Here is a 16,935-nt window from a genome sequence, read left to right as displayed (position 1 = left end):
CAATTCAAAACTTACTATGAAGCTACAGTAATCACAGCAATGTGGTACTGGTATAAACCAATGGAATAGATTTGAGAGTCCAGAAATCAATCCCAACCAGCTATGGCCAGTTGATTTTTGACAAGAGTGTGAAGACCAGTATGGAAAGAACAGTCTAATGAATGATGCTAGGATAACTGGATATTCACATGCAAAAGAATACAGTTGGATCCCTTTCTCATATCCTACATAAAAATTAACTCAGAATGGACCAGTGACCTAAATATAAGAACTGAAGCTAGAAAACTCTTAGAAGAAAATCATAGAGGTAAACTTACATGATCTTAGATTTAGCAATAGATTCCTAGGTATGACACCAAAAGCATGAGCCACAAAAGAAAAAAGATGAATTTGACTTCACCAAAATTTAATCTTTTTGTACATTTAAGGAAATTATCAAAACATAAAAGACAAACTACATAATGGGAGAAAATAATTATAAATTATGTGTCTATTAAGGGTTTAGTATCCAGAATACAGAAAGAACTCTTACTAGCTTAGCAACAAAAAGACAGACCATTTTAAAAAATGTGCAAAGGGGGCGCCTGGGTGGCACAGTCGGTTAAGCGTCCGACTTCAGCCAGGTCACGATCTCGCGGTCTGTGGGTTCGAGCCCCGCATCAGGCTCTGGGCTGATGGCTCAGAGCCTGGAGCCTGTTTCCGATTCTGTGTCTCCCTCTCTCCCTGCCCCTCCCCCGTTCATGCTCTGTCTCTCTCTGTCCCAAAAATAAATAAACGTTGAAAAAAAAATTTTTTTTTAAATGTGCAAAGGACTTAAACAGACTTTTCTCCAAAGAATATAGACAAGTGAAATAAGCATACAAAATGATGTTTAACGTTACTACTCATTAGGGAAATGTACATCAAAATCACAGTGAAATGCCACTTTTATGCCCATGAGAGTGGATATTTTAAAAAATAAAAATCACAGAAAATAAGAAATATTATTGAGAATATGAAGAAAGTTGAATTATGAAGAAAGTACATTGCTGCTGGGAATGTAAAGTGGTATAGCCATTGTGGAAAACAGTTTGATGGTTCCTCAAAAAGTTAAATGTAGAAATATATATGACCCACTAATACCACTTCTAGGAATACATATAAAAGAACTAAAACAGGTGCTAAAGCAAATCCTTATATACAAAGGTTGATAGCAGCACAGTAACCAAAAGGTGGAAAGAACCCAAACATCCATCAACGGATGAATGGATAAACAAGTTGTAATATATACATACAATGGAATGTTGTTCACCCATAAAAAGGAATGAAGTACTGATGCATGCTACAATATGGGTAAAAACCTCAAAAACATGCGAAGAAAGAAATCAGATACTAAGGTCATTTATTGAATGATGCTATATATATGAAATATCCAGAATTGGTAAATCCATAGAAAGAGAAAATAGCCTGGTGGTTGTCAAGGCTGGGAGTAGGGAAGGTGTAGGGAATGATTGTTTCATGGATACAGGGTGTCTCTAAATTTAGAGTAATGAAATGTTTTAGACTTAGAGGTGATGGTTGCACAACATTGTGAAGACACTAAATAACACTGGTATTGCTCACTTTAAAATGGTTAATTTTATGTTATGTGAATTTCACCTCAAAAATTTTTAAGCATATGCAGGGTATGCCTCTTAAGAAGTTGTGACAAAGGGCACCTGGGTAGCTCAGTTTGTTAAGCGTCTGACTTCAGCTCAGGTCATGATTTCATGGTTCATGAGTTCGAGACCCGTATCAGGCTCTGTGCTGACAGCTCAGAGCCTGGAGCCTGCTTCAGATTCTGTGTCTCCCTCTCTTTCTGCCCAGACCCCAATCACGCTCTCTCTCTTTCTCTCAAAAAAAAAAAAAATTGTGACAAAGTAAAATTTTGAAAGTTATATTCAAAGGTATCACTTTTGTAATAATCATTTGCTACTTGTTTTTTTTATAATTCTATAAATTATGTTTTTAATTATTGCTCAAAAAAAATAGATCTTTGATAATTATAAAAAATTAAAGGGACCTAGTTAAAGCAGAGGTTAGAGAGAGAATTTATAGCTGTAAATGCCTGTATTAGAAAAGAGTTAAGATGGGGCACCTGGGTGGCTCAGTCAGTTGAGCATCTGACTTCATCTCAGCTCAGATCATGATCTCATGGTTCGTGGGATTGAGCCCCATGTTGGGCTCTGTAGGCTGACAGTGCAGAGCCTGCTTGGGATTCTCTCTCTCCTTCTCTTTCTGCCCCTCCTGCTCATGCATCCACTCACTGTCTCTCAAAATAAGTAAATAAATTTTTTTTAAAAATGAAAGAGTAAAGAATACGAACCCATGACCTAAGCTTCCACTATAAGGAAGTAGAAAAAGAACAGACTAAACCCAAACCAAGTAGAAGGCAGGATGTAATAAAGATCAGAGTAGAAATCCATGAAATACAAAACAAGGAAATGCAGAGGAAAATCAGTGAAATTAAAAGTTGGTTCTTTGAAAAGAATAACAAAATTGAGAACTTTAGCTAAAGCAAGAATTGGTAATTTTTTTTTATAAGGGACCAGAGAGTGAATATTTGGGGCTTTGAGGGCCACAGGTGGTCTTTTTCATATATTCTTGTTTGTTTGAGTTTTTGGCACACCTTTTAAAATGTGAAAAATATTCCTAGCTTATAGACTATGTGAAAATAAGCCATGTGCCTTAGTTTACCAACCTCTGAGCTAAACTGATCAAGTAAAAAGGAAGATACAACTTACTAAAATCCCGAATGAAAGAGGATACACACTACCAAATCTTAGAAAAATTAAAAGAATTATAAAGGGATACCATGAACGATGAATGTTAAAATGCAGATGAAATGGGCATATTCTTAGATCCAAATCACTGAACTGACTCAAGAAATAAAAAATCTGAATAGACCTAGACACTAAACAAATTGAATAACTTATGAAGTCTTCCCACAAAGAAAAACCCAAACCCAGATAGGCTCACTGAATTTTACTAAACATTTAAAGAAGAAATAATACCAATTTTTCATGAACTCTTTCAGAAAATAGAGGAACTGGGGCACTTCACAACTCATTTTGAGACTAGTATGTTATCTTACCATGATACCTTGGTATCCTGGGTATTGGCCTGATACCAAAGCCAAAAAAAAAAAAAAAAAAAAAAAATCACAAGAAAAGAAAACTACAGGGGCACCTGTAGGTGGCTCCATTGGTTAAAGGCCCAACTCTTGGTTTTGGCTCAGTTCATGATCTTACAGTTCGTGAGTTAGAGCCCCACATCAGGCTCTGTGCTGACAGCATGGAGCCTGCCTAAAATTCTCTCTCTCTCCCTCTCTCTGCTCCTCCCCTGCTCACTCACTCTCTCAAAATAAATAAACTTTATAAAAAAAAAAAAAGAAAACTATAGACCAATATCTTTTATGACTGTAGCTTCATAAATCCTCCACAAAGCTGAGTCCCAGAATATATAAAAATGATTGTGACTAAGTGAGATTTACACCAGAAATGCAAGATTAATTTAACACCAGAAAACAATTAATATAATAGACTGTTATGATTAAATACTCTCAGCAAATTAGGAATAAAAGAAATTTGCATATAAAATTTCTACATAAAATCCTAACATCATAATTAATAATAAAATACTAAATGCTTTTCCTCTAAGATTGGAAACAAAGAAAAGATGTCTGCATTCACTACTTCTTTTCAACAGTGTACTGGAGGTTCTAGCCAATTAATTCAGGAAAGAAAAATGAAATACAATCAGATTAGAAAAGAAGATATAAAGCTGTCTTTATTCACAGATGAAGTGATCATCCTGCATTTAGGGAATGCAAAGGAATAAAAAAAAACTAATAAATGAGTTTAGTAAGGTCACAGGATATAAGATCATTATAGAGAAAATCAGTTTATTTCTATATATAAACATTGGACAACCCAAAACAAATTTAAAAAAACAATTGCATCCACAGTAGCATTAAAAAGGATAAAACACTTAGGAATAAATTTGACAAAAGAAGTGCAAGACTAATACACTGAAAACTTCAAAACATATCTGAAAGAAATGAAAGACAATCTAAATGAGAGAAATTCCATGTTCATGCATTTGAAGACAATATTATTGACATGGCAGTTCTTCCCAAATTTATAGATTTAAAGCAATCTCCTTCAAAATCTCAGCTGGCTTTTTTGCAGAAATTAACAAGCTGATCCTAAATTTTATTTGTAATAACAAAGAACCAAAATAGTCAAAACAATATTGAAAAACATCAAAGTTGGAGGACTTAACACTTTTTTATTTCAAAACTTACCACAAAGTTATGGTAGTCAAGACTGTGTGAAATTGGAATAAAGAAAGACATACAGATCAATGAAGTAATTCAGAGACCAGAAATAAATCTTTACATATTTATGGTCAACTGATTTTCTGTTAAGGTCCCAAGGCAATTCAATGGGGCAGGGGTTATCTTTTCAAGAAATAGTGCTGGGGCAGAAGTGCACAAAAATGTTTAGGCAGTCCTGGGTGTCGATCATGTTATGTGTGCATTAGCCATACATGTTGCCCACCAACAGTTGTATAGGACCATAGACTTGAAGGTTTTTTCATGATTCTATGAAAATAAAAGGTGAAAATCACCTTTTATTAGAGAACAACATCAGTAAAAGAAAGAATTCTGTGCGTATCCACATCCTTTGTATTCCCTCCTAGCTTAATGAGGGAGCCCACTGGACTAAGCTGTAGCTAGCACTTCTGTTCTCTTAGCTACTAGAGACTTGTCCATATCAGCAGATGCCTCACCATAGAAGGGGCTTGACTGCCTCACTCATGAGCACCTCAGAGTTCTTATTTTCTTGTAGAATTTGATTGGGACAAAACATGGCAAGTGAATTGTATGTTTCTTCTGTTGAAGACCTAAAAAACAATAGGAAAAAAGAAAGTGCTCCACTGAAGAAGGACTTAAAAAATGGAAAGGAACACCTATATAAAGGACATAGTGAAAATTTCTTCCATGAAATCAGTAACACAACTAAAAAAGATAACCAGAAATTCTGTATAGAAAGAAATGTCAAAGGATTAACCATAAAATTGATATTTTCAAAAGATGAAGTCAGTAATCTTTAAGAGACGATAACTGGAGATAATGTGATAATTAGAGCAAACTGGGAATATAATGTGAAGTGTTTTCTGTAACTATTCAGAGTCTTTCAAGGACCTGCTGATGACTAGAAGCTGAACACGAAAGACTACATCCTGTGTGATTCCATTTGACTGTGAAATTCTAGAATAAGGAAAATTAATCGGTAATGATAGAAATCAGATCAGTGGGAGTGGTGATTAACTGCAAAGGGGTACAAGGGAACTTTCTGGGTAAATGGAAGTGTTCTGTATCTTGATTAGGGTTGTGGTAACATGGGTGTATTCGTTTGTCCAGACTCTGACCGGTACATACAACATGGGTGCATTTTTTTAATGTAAATTAAAAATCTCATGTTTCAAAAAAAAAAAAAGATTTTAAAAACCCAAAATAATTGTTCTTAAGTTTTTCTTGGGCTTTTGTATTATAAGAAACAAGTATAGGATTTTTTTTAATGGTTTGTGAACCATAAATTATAAAATACAGCAGTCTGATTATTGGTGTCTGTCTATCTGAGCATTTTTGAAGCTAAAGTAGAATACTAACTACTGGGAAGATGATGATGTGGTATTGTCCAGGGAACAGGAACTGGCCTAGGAAGTATGTGGCTACCAAACACACTTCAAGAACGCTACTGTAGCCTGTCTAGCTGTGGTGCATTGTGTTCAACTCAGGTCCCCTGTGGAACCATATCTCTTGTATTTTGGTGGGAAATCCCATTGCTCATAAAATACTCAGATCTTCTGTGTTTTTCTTTTTCTTTCTTTTTATAGATAACCTAATTAGATAGATGGTTTGAAATTTAGGCTGAAACTACAGATTTCAGCAACTATGAATTTCATAAGGAGGGAAAAGGTTTTCACGTGAATTAAGTCAGAAATGGCAAGTAAAATCCAGTAGCATATTGTATGTTCTGTTTCTCCTCACAAGGAGCAGTTCCTAAGTAACTTTTACATTTGTGATACCTCAGTAGCAAAGTATGCTTATTACTAGGATGATGAATAGTGGCTCTCTTTTTAAAGATGACATTTTAAAGGGTTATTAATACTCATACTGAAAAGATATTATGATGAAAATATTCTAAAACTAATGTGTCACTACACCAGGATTAGCATCTTGGAATAATACACCCTCTACTTAGCTGTTGGGCCAACATATCAATTGTAGCTAAGCAATTTCATTCATCAAAGGAAAAGGAGAAAATTCCTAAAATGTGTTCAGCATCAGCATATCCCCTGCCAACCTCACCCCTCTGGTAATAGGTTGTAAGGCCTTGCTAAGAAGGGAGAACTCCTAGGAAAGTCTCAGCAGCCAGCCAGCTCTCAGGAGCACCGAGGTAGATGTCTTTCCCCTCTAATGGCAGCACTACCTCTCAGTCTGCATATCTGTGTACCTGTTCAAAATTCCTCAAGACTTTGTTGGTGGTGCCACCCAGTGCAAGGACTCCTGCAGGGCAGTGTTCTCAACACCACTGACACATGCCCTGCTGGCCTATATTGATGGCTTCCTTTAGAAAGGATAAGTTTCCAGTTCCTACCACTGGGGACTGGGTTGGCAGGCCACTTGACACAAAGCTTGACAGTGTGTGCAGAGGAGCTCCCTGAGAAAGGAGTGCTTGGTTTGGTGAAATCCTCTCCAGAGACTTGATTTTTGTCAGAGCTTCTTTTATTTAATGTCACCCCTCCTCCAGTCCCTGCCAAATGCATGCACATGCACACACACACACACACACACACACACACACACACACACTAAAACTTTAGTATTTGGTCATGACTCTTAGAGTTCTCAGACACTTCAGTATCTGTGGTCTCATTTTATCCTTCCAGGAATCCAATGAAGTTGGTAGCATAGGCATTACTCCATTTGAAGATGAGATAATTAAGGTATAGATGGGCCAAATGCTGACATCTAGCTAGTGTTATCCTGGGAGCAACATCCGAAATTGCTGACTATTAACCTGTCCTTTTTTCTACCACACCACTTTCTTTTTGCCTATTTCTTCTCTGTTAGCCTTTCTAGCATGGATGTTTAATCTCTTGTTTCCTAAAGTGAGAGTTCTTTTACCAAGCCCAATTTGTCTGGTGAGGGATATTTCTAAGGGATTGAAGGACATCATCAAAGTCTTGACTGTAGCAAGGGTCATCAGGTGAGGCCCTGTCAGCAATGTGGAGATTAAGGGTGAAGTTTTGTGCAGCTGTACTTTTCTTACAACTCTATAATGTATGTGCTAGATATATTTAGTAAAGTTGTCCTTAATTCTTTCCTTCCCTTCCAAGATGATCTGAGTATAGGAAAAAGGAAATTATGTATCTGAGTAAAAAAGCACTTGCAGAAAATGGCTGAAAGTTCAAAACTAAATATTAACCATTATTTATGTTTGGAAGTTCTCAGAGAAGAGTTTCCATGCGATGAAGTTGTTCTTTGTGCTGTTGACTTCCTGGTATAAGTTATTAGAAGCTGGAAATTAAAGTAATAATAAGACATTAGATTTTAGATACAGCCAGTCAATATCTCAGTAGTGTCTGCAATTTAAGTATACCCTTCTGGGAACCAAGAAAGACATTAAAAATCGGTAAACATATTTTTAATTTACCTTATATAAATAAAAGTTGAAATGTTTTGTTTGGTGGGTTTTTGTTTACTTTTGTTTTGATTTTGGCAGTAGTGATTGTTATAATTCAGTTATCAATATGTGGTCTTGATAATCAAGCCTGGCAGTTGGTCTTCATTTTGACCATTTTGCAATGGATCCAAATGACAAGAAAAGTTCTAGTGAGAAGGTGTGATGAGCCACTTTATTACTGTAGCTCATCATCTAATGAAGGGGGCAGCCTCCATTCTTGGGTTTTGAACTATGTGGTGAGATCGGTATTACCAAACAAATGGACAGAAATATCCCCCTTTTGAAGGTTTAAACAATATTTGCTGTTTTCTGATTATAAGAACAACACAAGAAAAAGATTGTAGAACATATAGGGTGAGGGCGCACTGGCTTTGGAGGTGGAGAAGCCCTGGCTCCTGTACATACTTGGTCAGTCATGACTATGTGACCAAAACTCTCTTATCTTTGGTTTCCTCATCTATAAAATGGGAGATATTATGGTACCTACCTACATAGAAGTTTTATGTGGAGATAAAATAAAGTCATTAAAATGCTCAGAACAAGGCCTGACTTAATAAAGGGACTTAAAAAAAAGAAGAAAATCAAAATGGGGGCGACTGGGTGGCTCAGTTGGGTAAGTGTCCAACTTCGGCTCAGGTCATGATCTCACGGTTTGTGGGTTTGAGCCCTGCATCAGGCTCTGTGCTGACTGCTCAGAGCCTGGAGCCTGCTTCAGATTCTGTGTCTCCCTTTCTCTCTGTCCCTCCCCTATTCACACTCTGTGTGTGTGTGTGTCTCTCTCTCTCTCTCTCTCAAAAATAAATGAAACATTAAAAAATTAAAAAATAAACCACAAGCCACTGTTAACATTTTGACGTATTAGCTCTCAGGCTTTTTTCTGCCATACATGCACACATACATACCAGTGTGTACTACCCATATAGGTGTACATATATATCCTTTTTTTTAACCTTTTCCAAAATTGGGATCATTTTTAAAAATATTTTTTAATGTTTGTTTATTTTTGAGAGAGAGAGACAAAGTTGCAAGCAGGGGAAGGGAAAAGAGAGAGGGAGACACAGAATCCAAAGCAGGCTCCAGGCTCTGAGCTGTCAGCACAGAGCCCGACACAGGGCTTGAACCCACAAACTGTGTGATCATGACCTAAGCTGAAATTGGATGCTCAACCGACTGAGCCACTCAGGTGCCCCATGGGATCATGTTTAATATACAATCTATATCCTGCTTAATTTTTCCCACATAGCCTTATATTTCCCTTGACATTAAAATTTACCGAAACATATTTTTATGACCTCATAATACTGTAACATGACTTAACAAAATTATTTAATCAATTACCTCCTTGTGAGATATCTAAGTTATTTCCAATATTTTACCATTATTAATGTTCCTTACTTTAAAGGTTACAAAGTTTTTAAGATCTTAAGACTTGTTCTATTTTTGTTTTGGCGGGGTGGGGCACAGTTTGCACTTTGAGGTTGAACTTTTTCATATGTCTATTGATTCCTGGTATTACTTCAGTGAAGTACCTTTTCATGAATGAATGTAACTTGTAAAGGTGTTTTAGGTAGGATCTCAAGTTTCTAGAGTAGTGTCAAGTACATAGTAAGTACTCAATAAATATTTGTGGCATACCCACAACTCTATGGTCAACTAATCCTTGACAAAGCAGGAAAGAATATCCAATGGAAAAAAGTCTGTTCAACAAATGGTGTTGGGGAAACTGGACAGCAACATAGAGAAGAATGAAACTGGACCACTTTCTTACACTATACACAAAAATAAATTCAAAATGGATGAAGACTTAATTGTGAGACAGGAAACTATCAAAATCCTAGAGGAGAACACAGGCATTAACCTCTTTGACCTTGTCTAGAGCAACTTCTTACTAGACTTGTCACCAAAGGCAAGGGAAACAAAAGCAAGCATGAACTATTGGGACCTCATCAAGATAAAGAAAAGCTGCACAGTGAGGGAAGCAATCAACAAGACCAAAAAGCAGCCTGTGGAATGGAAGAGGATATTTGCAAGTGGCATATCTGGTAATGGTTAGTATCCAAAATCTATAAAGAACTTACCAAACTCAATACCCAAAAAACAAATAACCCAGTTAAGAAATGGGCAGAAGACATGAATAGACGCTTTTCCAAAGAAGATATCCAGATGGCTGAGACACATGAAAAAATGCCCAATAACACTCATCATCAGGGAAATATAAATCAAAACCATCATGAGGTACCACCTCACACATGTCAGAATAGCTAAAATTAACAACACAAAAAATAACAGGTGTTGGCGAGGATGCAGAGAAAGGGGAACTCTCCTGCACTGTTGGTGGGAATGCAAACTGGTGCAGCCATTCTGGAGAACACTATGGGAGTTCCTCAAGAAGCTAAAAGTAGAACTCCCCTACTATCCAGCAATTGCACTATTAGGTATTTACCCAAAGGATACAAAAATACAGATTCAAAGGGGTACATACACCCTAATGTTTATAGCAACATTATCAACAATAACCAAACTATGGAAAGAGCCCAAATGTCCATCGACTGATGAATGGATAAAGAAGAATGGATATATACATACATGTGGTATGTATATATGTACTCAGCCATCAAAAAGAATGAAATCTTACCATTTGCAATGATGTGTATTATGCTAAATGAAGTAAGTCAGAGAAAGAGAAATAACGTTTCACTCATGTGGAATTTAAGAAACAAAACAGATGAACATATGGGAAGGAGTGGAGGAAGAGAAGAGAAACAAACCACAAGAGACTCTTAATGATAAAGAACAAACTATGGGTTGACAGAGGGAGGGAGGTGGGAGATGGGCTAGTTGGGTGATGTTGTATGTAAGTGATGAATCCCTGAATTCTACTCCTGAAACCAGTATTGCACTGTATATTAACTAAAATTTAAATTTAAAAGAAAGGGGGGGGAAAAAAACCCACAACTACACAAGAAATTCAAAACCTTTTTAAGAGGATACTAAGAAAGTTTTCAGCCTAAAATATTTCATTGTAGTCCTTAAAACAATATTATGATGTGTTAAAGGAAGGGAAAATAACCTTATTTATAACTTTAAATTGTCACAATTTAAAATTTATCAATATTGGAAATTTAAAGTGCTATCCTCTGGTGATCACCTTTCAAAAAAACTGATGATCTTTAAAAAACAAAATGTTAAAAATAAAATATATTTATAGCATGATAAATGAATGGCAAGAATATTAACTCTTTGTCTATCATATTTATTTCAAATGGGGTCAAGTCTTAAGAAAATTATTGCCTCTATATACATTCAAAGATAATGCTATCTTGGTTCTTAGTCTTTATAACCTAATTTTTTTCCTTTCTTTTCTTCCCCCCCACAGTTCATCCATGAGCTCGGATTTCCCACATTACAACTTCAGGATGCCTAATATTGGATTCCAGAATCTGCCTCTCAACATATATATTGTGGTTTTTGGCACTGCTATATTTGTCTTCATCCTTAGTTTACTCTTCTGTTGCTACTTGATTAGGTAATCAGTTTTCATTCTGTTTTACTTCAGAATATATTAATCAATTATAAATCAGCTTTTTGCCCTTAGGTTAAAAAATTGTATATGTGCAATAATTAGCAAATTTTCTAAAATTAAGGTTGCTAAACATTTTAACCTTCTGTGAGTTAGTTACTAATGAATAAAACACCTTTATACAGTCTTCAATCCTATTTGTTGATGAATGTGTTTTATTCTATAGAAGAAAATTGTCCCCATTTATTTTTCTAACATATTAGCACCTGGTCCAGATACACTTATTATCTGTTCCCAAGATTTAATCTACATTCACAAAGATTTCAAGATATCTTTTCAAGGATGGTGTTGCGTCATTGTTAGCTAAAGTCATTAGGGATTAGAAAACAATGTCCAAGCCTTTAAACAGGTTCTTGTGGTCTCTTAAGATTTTAAGTTCCTTTGGTCAAGTGTTCAGGTGATTGATTATCTGCATAAAACACTAAATATTCCAAAAGCTCTGCAGCACGTGTAGGGAGAAGTGACAAAGGATAACACCTCACATGAAGGAGTAATGGATTTGGCCAGTAAAGATTCACAGTTGACTTACTCATAATTGTTTAAACAAACGTCTTATTCTTTTTAGTTTTCAAAGCTGAAACTTAAAGACTGTAAAAATTCATATACTGTATTGTTCAAAGAGCTTTATGAGTAAAAGAGTAGAAAGTTGGATTTTATTAAACACCTATACCTCTAACAATTTTTAGTGCTTGTACAGAATGTGATTATGGTTACGATACATACCCTCATCAGATGTCTTTAAGCAATAATTAATTGTTGCCACCAGTGACTACTCACTGATGGCCAAATTTGAATGAATTTAGTGTATTGTTTCCAATATTCTGATAAATAAGTCTACATTCCTACAGAAATTGAATCTTTTTTGAAGTTCTCACAAAATGTAATCACTTCTTACCTCTCATAGATATGCTGGCTACTTAGGATTTTTAGGTCTTTCTCAGAGTAATAAATAAACACTTAACTAATATAATTATAGCATTTAGGAAAAATGTTATTTGCAGAAATTTTTTTTCTAACTTTTTTTAATAATAGTTTGATAAATGTTATGTAAATATTTGGCTTTTTTTTTTTTTTTAATGAAGGAATTAGCCATAGCAAAAACAGGACCTCATAACCTTAAAATATGATTATCTTTGGGGAGGATGGCAGAGGACTGCTGATTTTTTGTTGTTGTTATTTCTTCCCTCAGATCTACTAAATTTTTTGGTTTCGCTATAAATAGTGGTTTTAACTAAGAAATTTGCGAATTTAATATTTGAAACCAAATTATACTTTAAAAGATAAAATAATATAATAATATAACAAAATATTTTTTAAAGATTCATTAAGGAAGGAGTTTTATATATGTAAAATATTCTAAAATATTCAAGCTAGCTCATAGTATAGTTTTTATTACTATGTCTAAGAACTAAGCCTTTAACCTTGTCTTAAGAAAAACACTAATATACCAATTGTGATTCTGGGTAAGTTTTTTGAGAAATCAATTGTGAAACACCATTTTACTTCATTGTATTCCTTTGAATAATCAAGCAAATAGGTAGAGAAAGGGAAAAAATGGTAACGGTTGTCTTCATATATTACCATTGTACTTCATTTTATCCTTTCTGTATCTTTTTTATTATTTATCTAACAAAGCAAATAAGTGGGGATCTGATATACTAAAATAAAATTATCTTGTCTAATTAGAGAAACCAGTCTTTTAGAAATGTTCAAACATTTCTAAACTTCATTTACAAGTCCGTGGTACCATTTTGAAAATTAAATCATGATGTAAGGAGCTTTTCCTTTCTGATGAACCTAGTGTTAGTTTTAACCTTTCATATATTAAATTTGGATTTAACAAGTCATTTGAAGTTAATCTGGAGATTTATGGATTCAGCTCCTTTAAAATGATCAAAGCTGGGACGTCTTAAGTGGCTCAGTCAGTTGAGCATCCGACTTCAGCTTAGGTCATGATCCCACAGTTTCTGGGTTTGAGCCCCACATTGGTCTCAGTGCTGATAACCCAGAGCCTGCTTTGGATTCTGTGGCTCCCTCTCTGTCTGCCCCTCCCCCATTTATTCTCAGTCTCAGTCTCATTCATATTCTCTCTCTCTCTCTCTCTCTCTCTCTCTCTCTCTCTCTCAAAAATAAACACTTAAAATTAAGAAAAAATTGAAAACTAAAGTTATAGGGGGGCTTTTGAGTTATCTAACAAAAATTTTAAGGTCTTAAACCAAGATAATGACAGTAGAGCTACATAGGGTGTTATGGATGGTTGTAATATTTGGGTGGTGAAAATGAACAGAATTTGGTGACCAGATATTAATGATGGACAAGAAAAGATGTGCTCAGAATTGTTCCTGGACTTCTGGTTTAGGCAGCTGGGAAGATAGCAGTCCCTTTATAGAGCTAGAAAACAGGCAGGTTTGGGGTGGAAAGATGATAGATTCCATTTTAGACATGGGATGACTGAGTTTTTTTGTGTTAACAGTCAAAATATTTAGTACACAATTGGATATATAGGTCTAAAGCTTACAAGAAATCTGTCTAGAAAAAGGGAGTCATGTAATAATAGGTAGAAGCTGAGGCCAGGAGGGTCCCCTAGAAAGAATGTGTATAGAGAAATAAAATGGATCCAGGACAAAATCCTAGGAAAACACTGATATTTAAGAGGATCCCATAGAAGAGACTAGAAGGGGATAGAAGAAGATAGGAAGAAAAATCATAGGACAGGAACCCCACAAGTAGCATTTCAGTGGATTAAGTCAGTTATGTCAAAAGTTCCCATTACATTTGACAATTAAGCTTGCGTCTATAATTTTAGTTAGAAAAGTTTCAGTAGCATGGATACAGGGGTGATGAAAGGTGGACTGTAATGGGGCAAGGCCTGACCAGCAGGTGAAAATGAATACAAGAAATATGACCTCCTCTTTGAAGAATCTTGGCTGAGAAAAGATTAGGTTGGGGTAGGGTAGGTGTGCAGTTTGCTATAGAATCAAGGAAGTATTTTGGTGTTTGTCTTAAGAGATTCGGGCATATTAATAAATACAGTATAATATAAATAGTATTAAGGAGAGTGAGCTAGTTGTGAAGGATTTGTGAGAAGGAATGAACCATGGAGGTGAGAGGAGACACACTTAAAAGTTATAGTGGTAGTAGTTCTTTTTTTTTTTTTTTAAGTTTATTTAAGTAATCTCTACATCCAATGTGGGGCTAGAACTCACGACCCTGAGATCAAGAGTTACATAACTCTTCCAAGTGAGCCAGCCAAGCACCCCTATACTGCTGTTAGTTTTAAGCAGGAGAATACCTTTTTAAGACAGAGATGAAAGTAACTGGAGAACAATATACACATACAGATCTTCCTCAACTTACAGTGGGGTTACATCCCAGTAAACCCAATGTAAGTTGAGAATATTATAATCAAAAATGCATTTAATACACCTAACCCACTAGGGGCACCTGGGTGGCTCAGTTAAGCATGCAACTTTGGCCGGCTCAGGTCATGATCTCATCCCATGATTTGTGGATTCGAGCCCCATGTCCAGCTCTGCATTGACGGCTCAGAGCCTGGAGCCTGCTTTGGATTCTGTGTCTCCCTCTCTCTCTGCCCCTGCCCTGCTCGCGCTCTCTCTGACTCAAAAATAAATAAACATTAAATCCAGTTCTGAAGGCTAGAAGTTTGAAATCAAGGTGTCAGCAGGTCCATGCTCCCTCCGAAGGCTCTAAGAGAGGATCTTTCCTTGCCTCTGCTAGTTCCTGGTAGTTACCAGGAATCCTTGATGTTCTTTGGCTTGTAGCTGTATCATTTCAGTCTGTCTCTATCTTTACCTGGCCTTCTTCCCTGTGTTTCTGTATGGTCTCTCTTCTCTTCTAAGGACACCAGTCGCATTGGATTTAGGGTCTACCCTAATCCCAATATGACTTCATTTTAACTAAATAATCTACAAAGACTGTATTTCCAAATAGGGCTACATTCTGAGGTTCCAGCAGACATGAATTTTTTACACTGTTCAACCTAGTATACAAGAACAGGCAAATAGACCAGTGGAACAGAATAGAAACTCTAGAAACAGACCCACATATTGGGTCTGTCTCCCAACAGATATGCCACTGAAATGCAAAAGGGAAATAGGGACTTTTCAATAAATGAGTCAAATGAAAATCTGCATGTGGATAAAAAGAATCTTAACCCCTACTCACATCATATATATAAAGACAAATTTCAGATGGACTGTAAGTAATTTCAAATGGATACCTAAATGTGATAGGTAAAATAACACATTGTTTTCACAGTACACACAAGAGAATATCTTCATGATCTGGGGGTAGACAGAGATTTCTTTAACTGGACACAAAAAGAACTGATATTGGGAAGAGTTTATAAATTAGACTTAATTTAAATTAAAAGCTTCTGTTCATCAAAAGATACACCCATCAAGAGAGTGAAAATGCAAGCCACAGAGTAGGAGATAATTGCAGTACATAGACCCAACAGAGTATATCTAATATATGTATGTATACATATATATATTAGATATGTTAGATATCTAATATATATATAATATTTGTAAAGAAAAATTGATAAGAAAAAGGTAACTCATTTTTTAAAGACCCAAATAGGTATTTTTTAAAGTAAGATATACAAATGGACAATAAGCATATAAAAGGGTTCTTAACATCATTTGGGAAATGCAAATTAAAACTGAAATGAGATACCACTGAATAGACCTATCAGATTGGCTAAATTTTTTTTAATGTTTATTTTTAAGAGGGAGACAGAGCACAAATGGGGAAGAGGCAGAGAGAGAGAGGGAGGCACAGAATCTGAAACAGGCTCCAGGCTTTGAGCTGTCAGCACAGAGCCCAACACAGGGCTCAAACCCACGAACCATGAGATCAAGACCTGACCAAAGTCTGATGCTTAACTGACAGAGCCCTGGGCTTTAGTCCAGCTAAAAAAATTTTTAATCAACCCTACCAAGTAGTGGCAAAAATTTAAAACAGCTAGAGCTCTCATGCATTACATCTAGGAGTAGAAATTGGTATAAGCATTTTGACTAGCAATTCTACTCCTACATATATACTCAACAGAATTGAGTCTATATGTCTGCTAAAAGACATGTAGAAGAATTTGTTTAGCAGCTTTATAATAGCCCCAAACTGGAAGTAACCTAAATATTCATCAACAGTGGAATGGATAGTCTTATATTCACACAGTGGAGCACTATATGTCAGTCAGAAAGATTTACTGCAATGTGGATGAATTTCACAAGTATTTGTGAGCTGAAAGCCAACATAAAAAGTGTACCAAATGATCCATTTATGTGAAGCTCAAAACAAGCACAGTTAATCTGTAATGGTAGAAATCAAGATAGTGGGTACCTCTTTGGAGTAGATACTGATTGGGACGAGTCATTTCAGGGGTCCTGGAAATGTTCTATATCTTGATCTGGGTGATAGTTACAGCAGTGTATAAATATATGTATTTTAACATATTTAACTGTATTCTTAAAGTTTTTGTACATTATTAGATGGATGTTATACTTAATTTTTTAATTAAGAAAAGTGTAATATATTAAATATTACTGAAACCAG

General features: G+C 35.6%; 1 protein-coding gene across 2 annotated transcripts in view; it reads left to right on the top strand.

The window, feature by feature from the left end:
- RNF24 (ring finger protein 24) overlaps positions 1-16,935 on the top strand; it is a 78,104-nt gene that overhangs the window by 37,616 nt on the left and 23,553 nt on the right. For both annotated transcript variants that reach the window (XR_007150855.1, XM_047852531.1), the window contains exon 2: positions 11,152-11,301. Coding sequence is in view for 1 of the 2 variants with exons in the window: in XM_047852531.1 (XP_047708487.1) it covers positions 11,159-11,301 (143 nt within the window). In the remaining variant the exon portion in view is untranslated. The remainder of the gene's footprint in view (positions 1-11,151; positions 11,302-16,935) is intronic.

This window comes from Prionailurus viverrinus, chromosome A3 (assembly GCF_022837055.1).
Source record: "Prionailurus viverrinus isolate Anna chromosome A3, UM_Priviv_1.0, whole genome shotgun sequence".
In the NCBI taxonomy this organism is placed as follows: Eukaryota; Metazoa; Chordata; class Mammalia; order Carnivora; family Felidae; genus Prionailurus; species Prionailurus viverrinus.
This window is presented reverse-complemented; position numbering and strand designations above follow the sequence as displayed.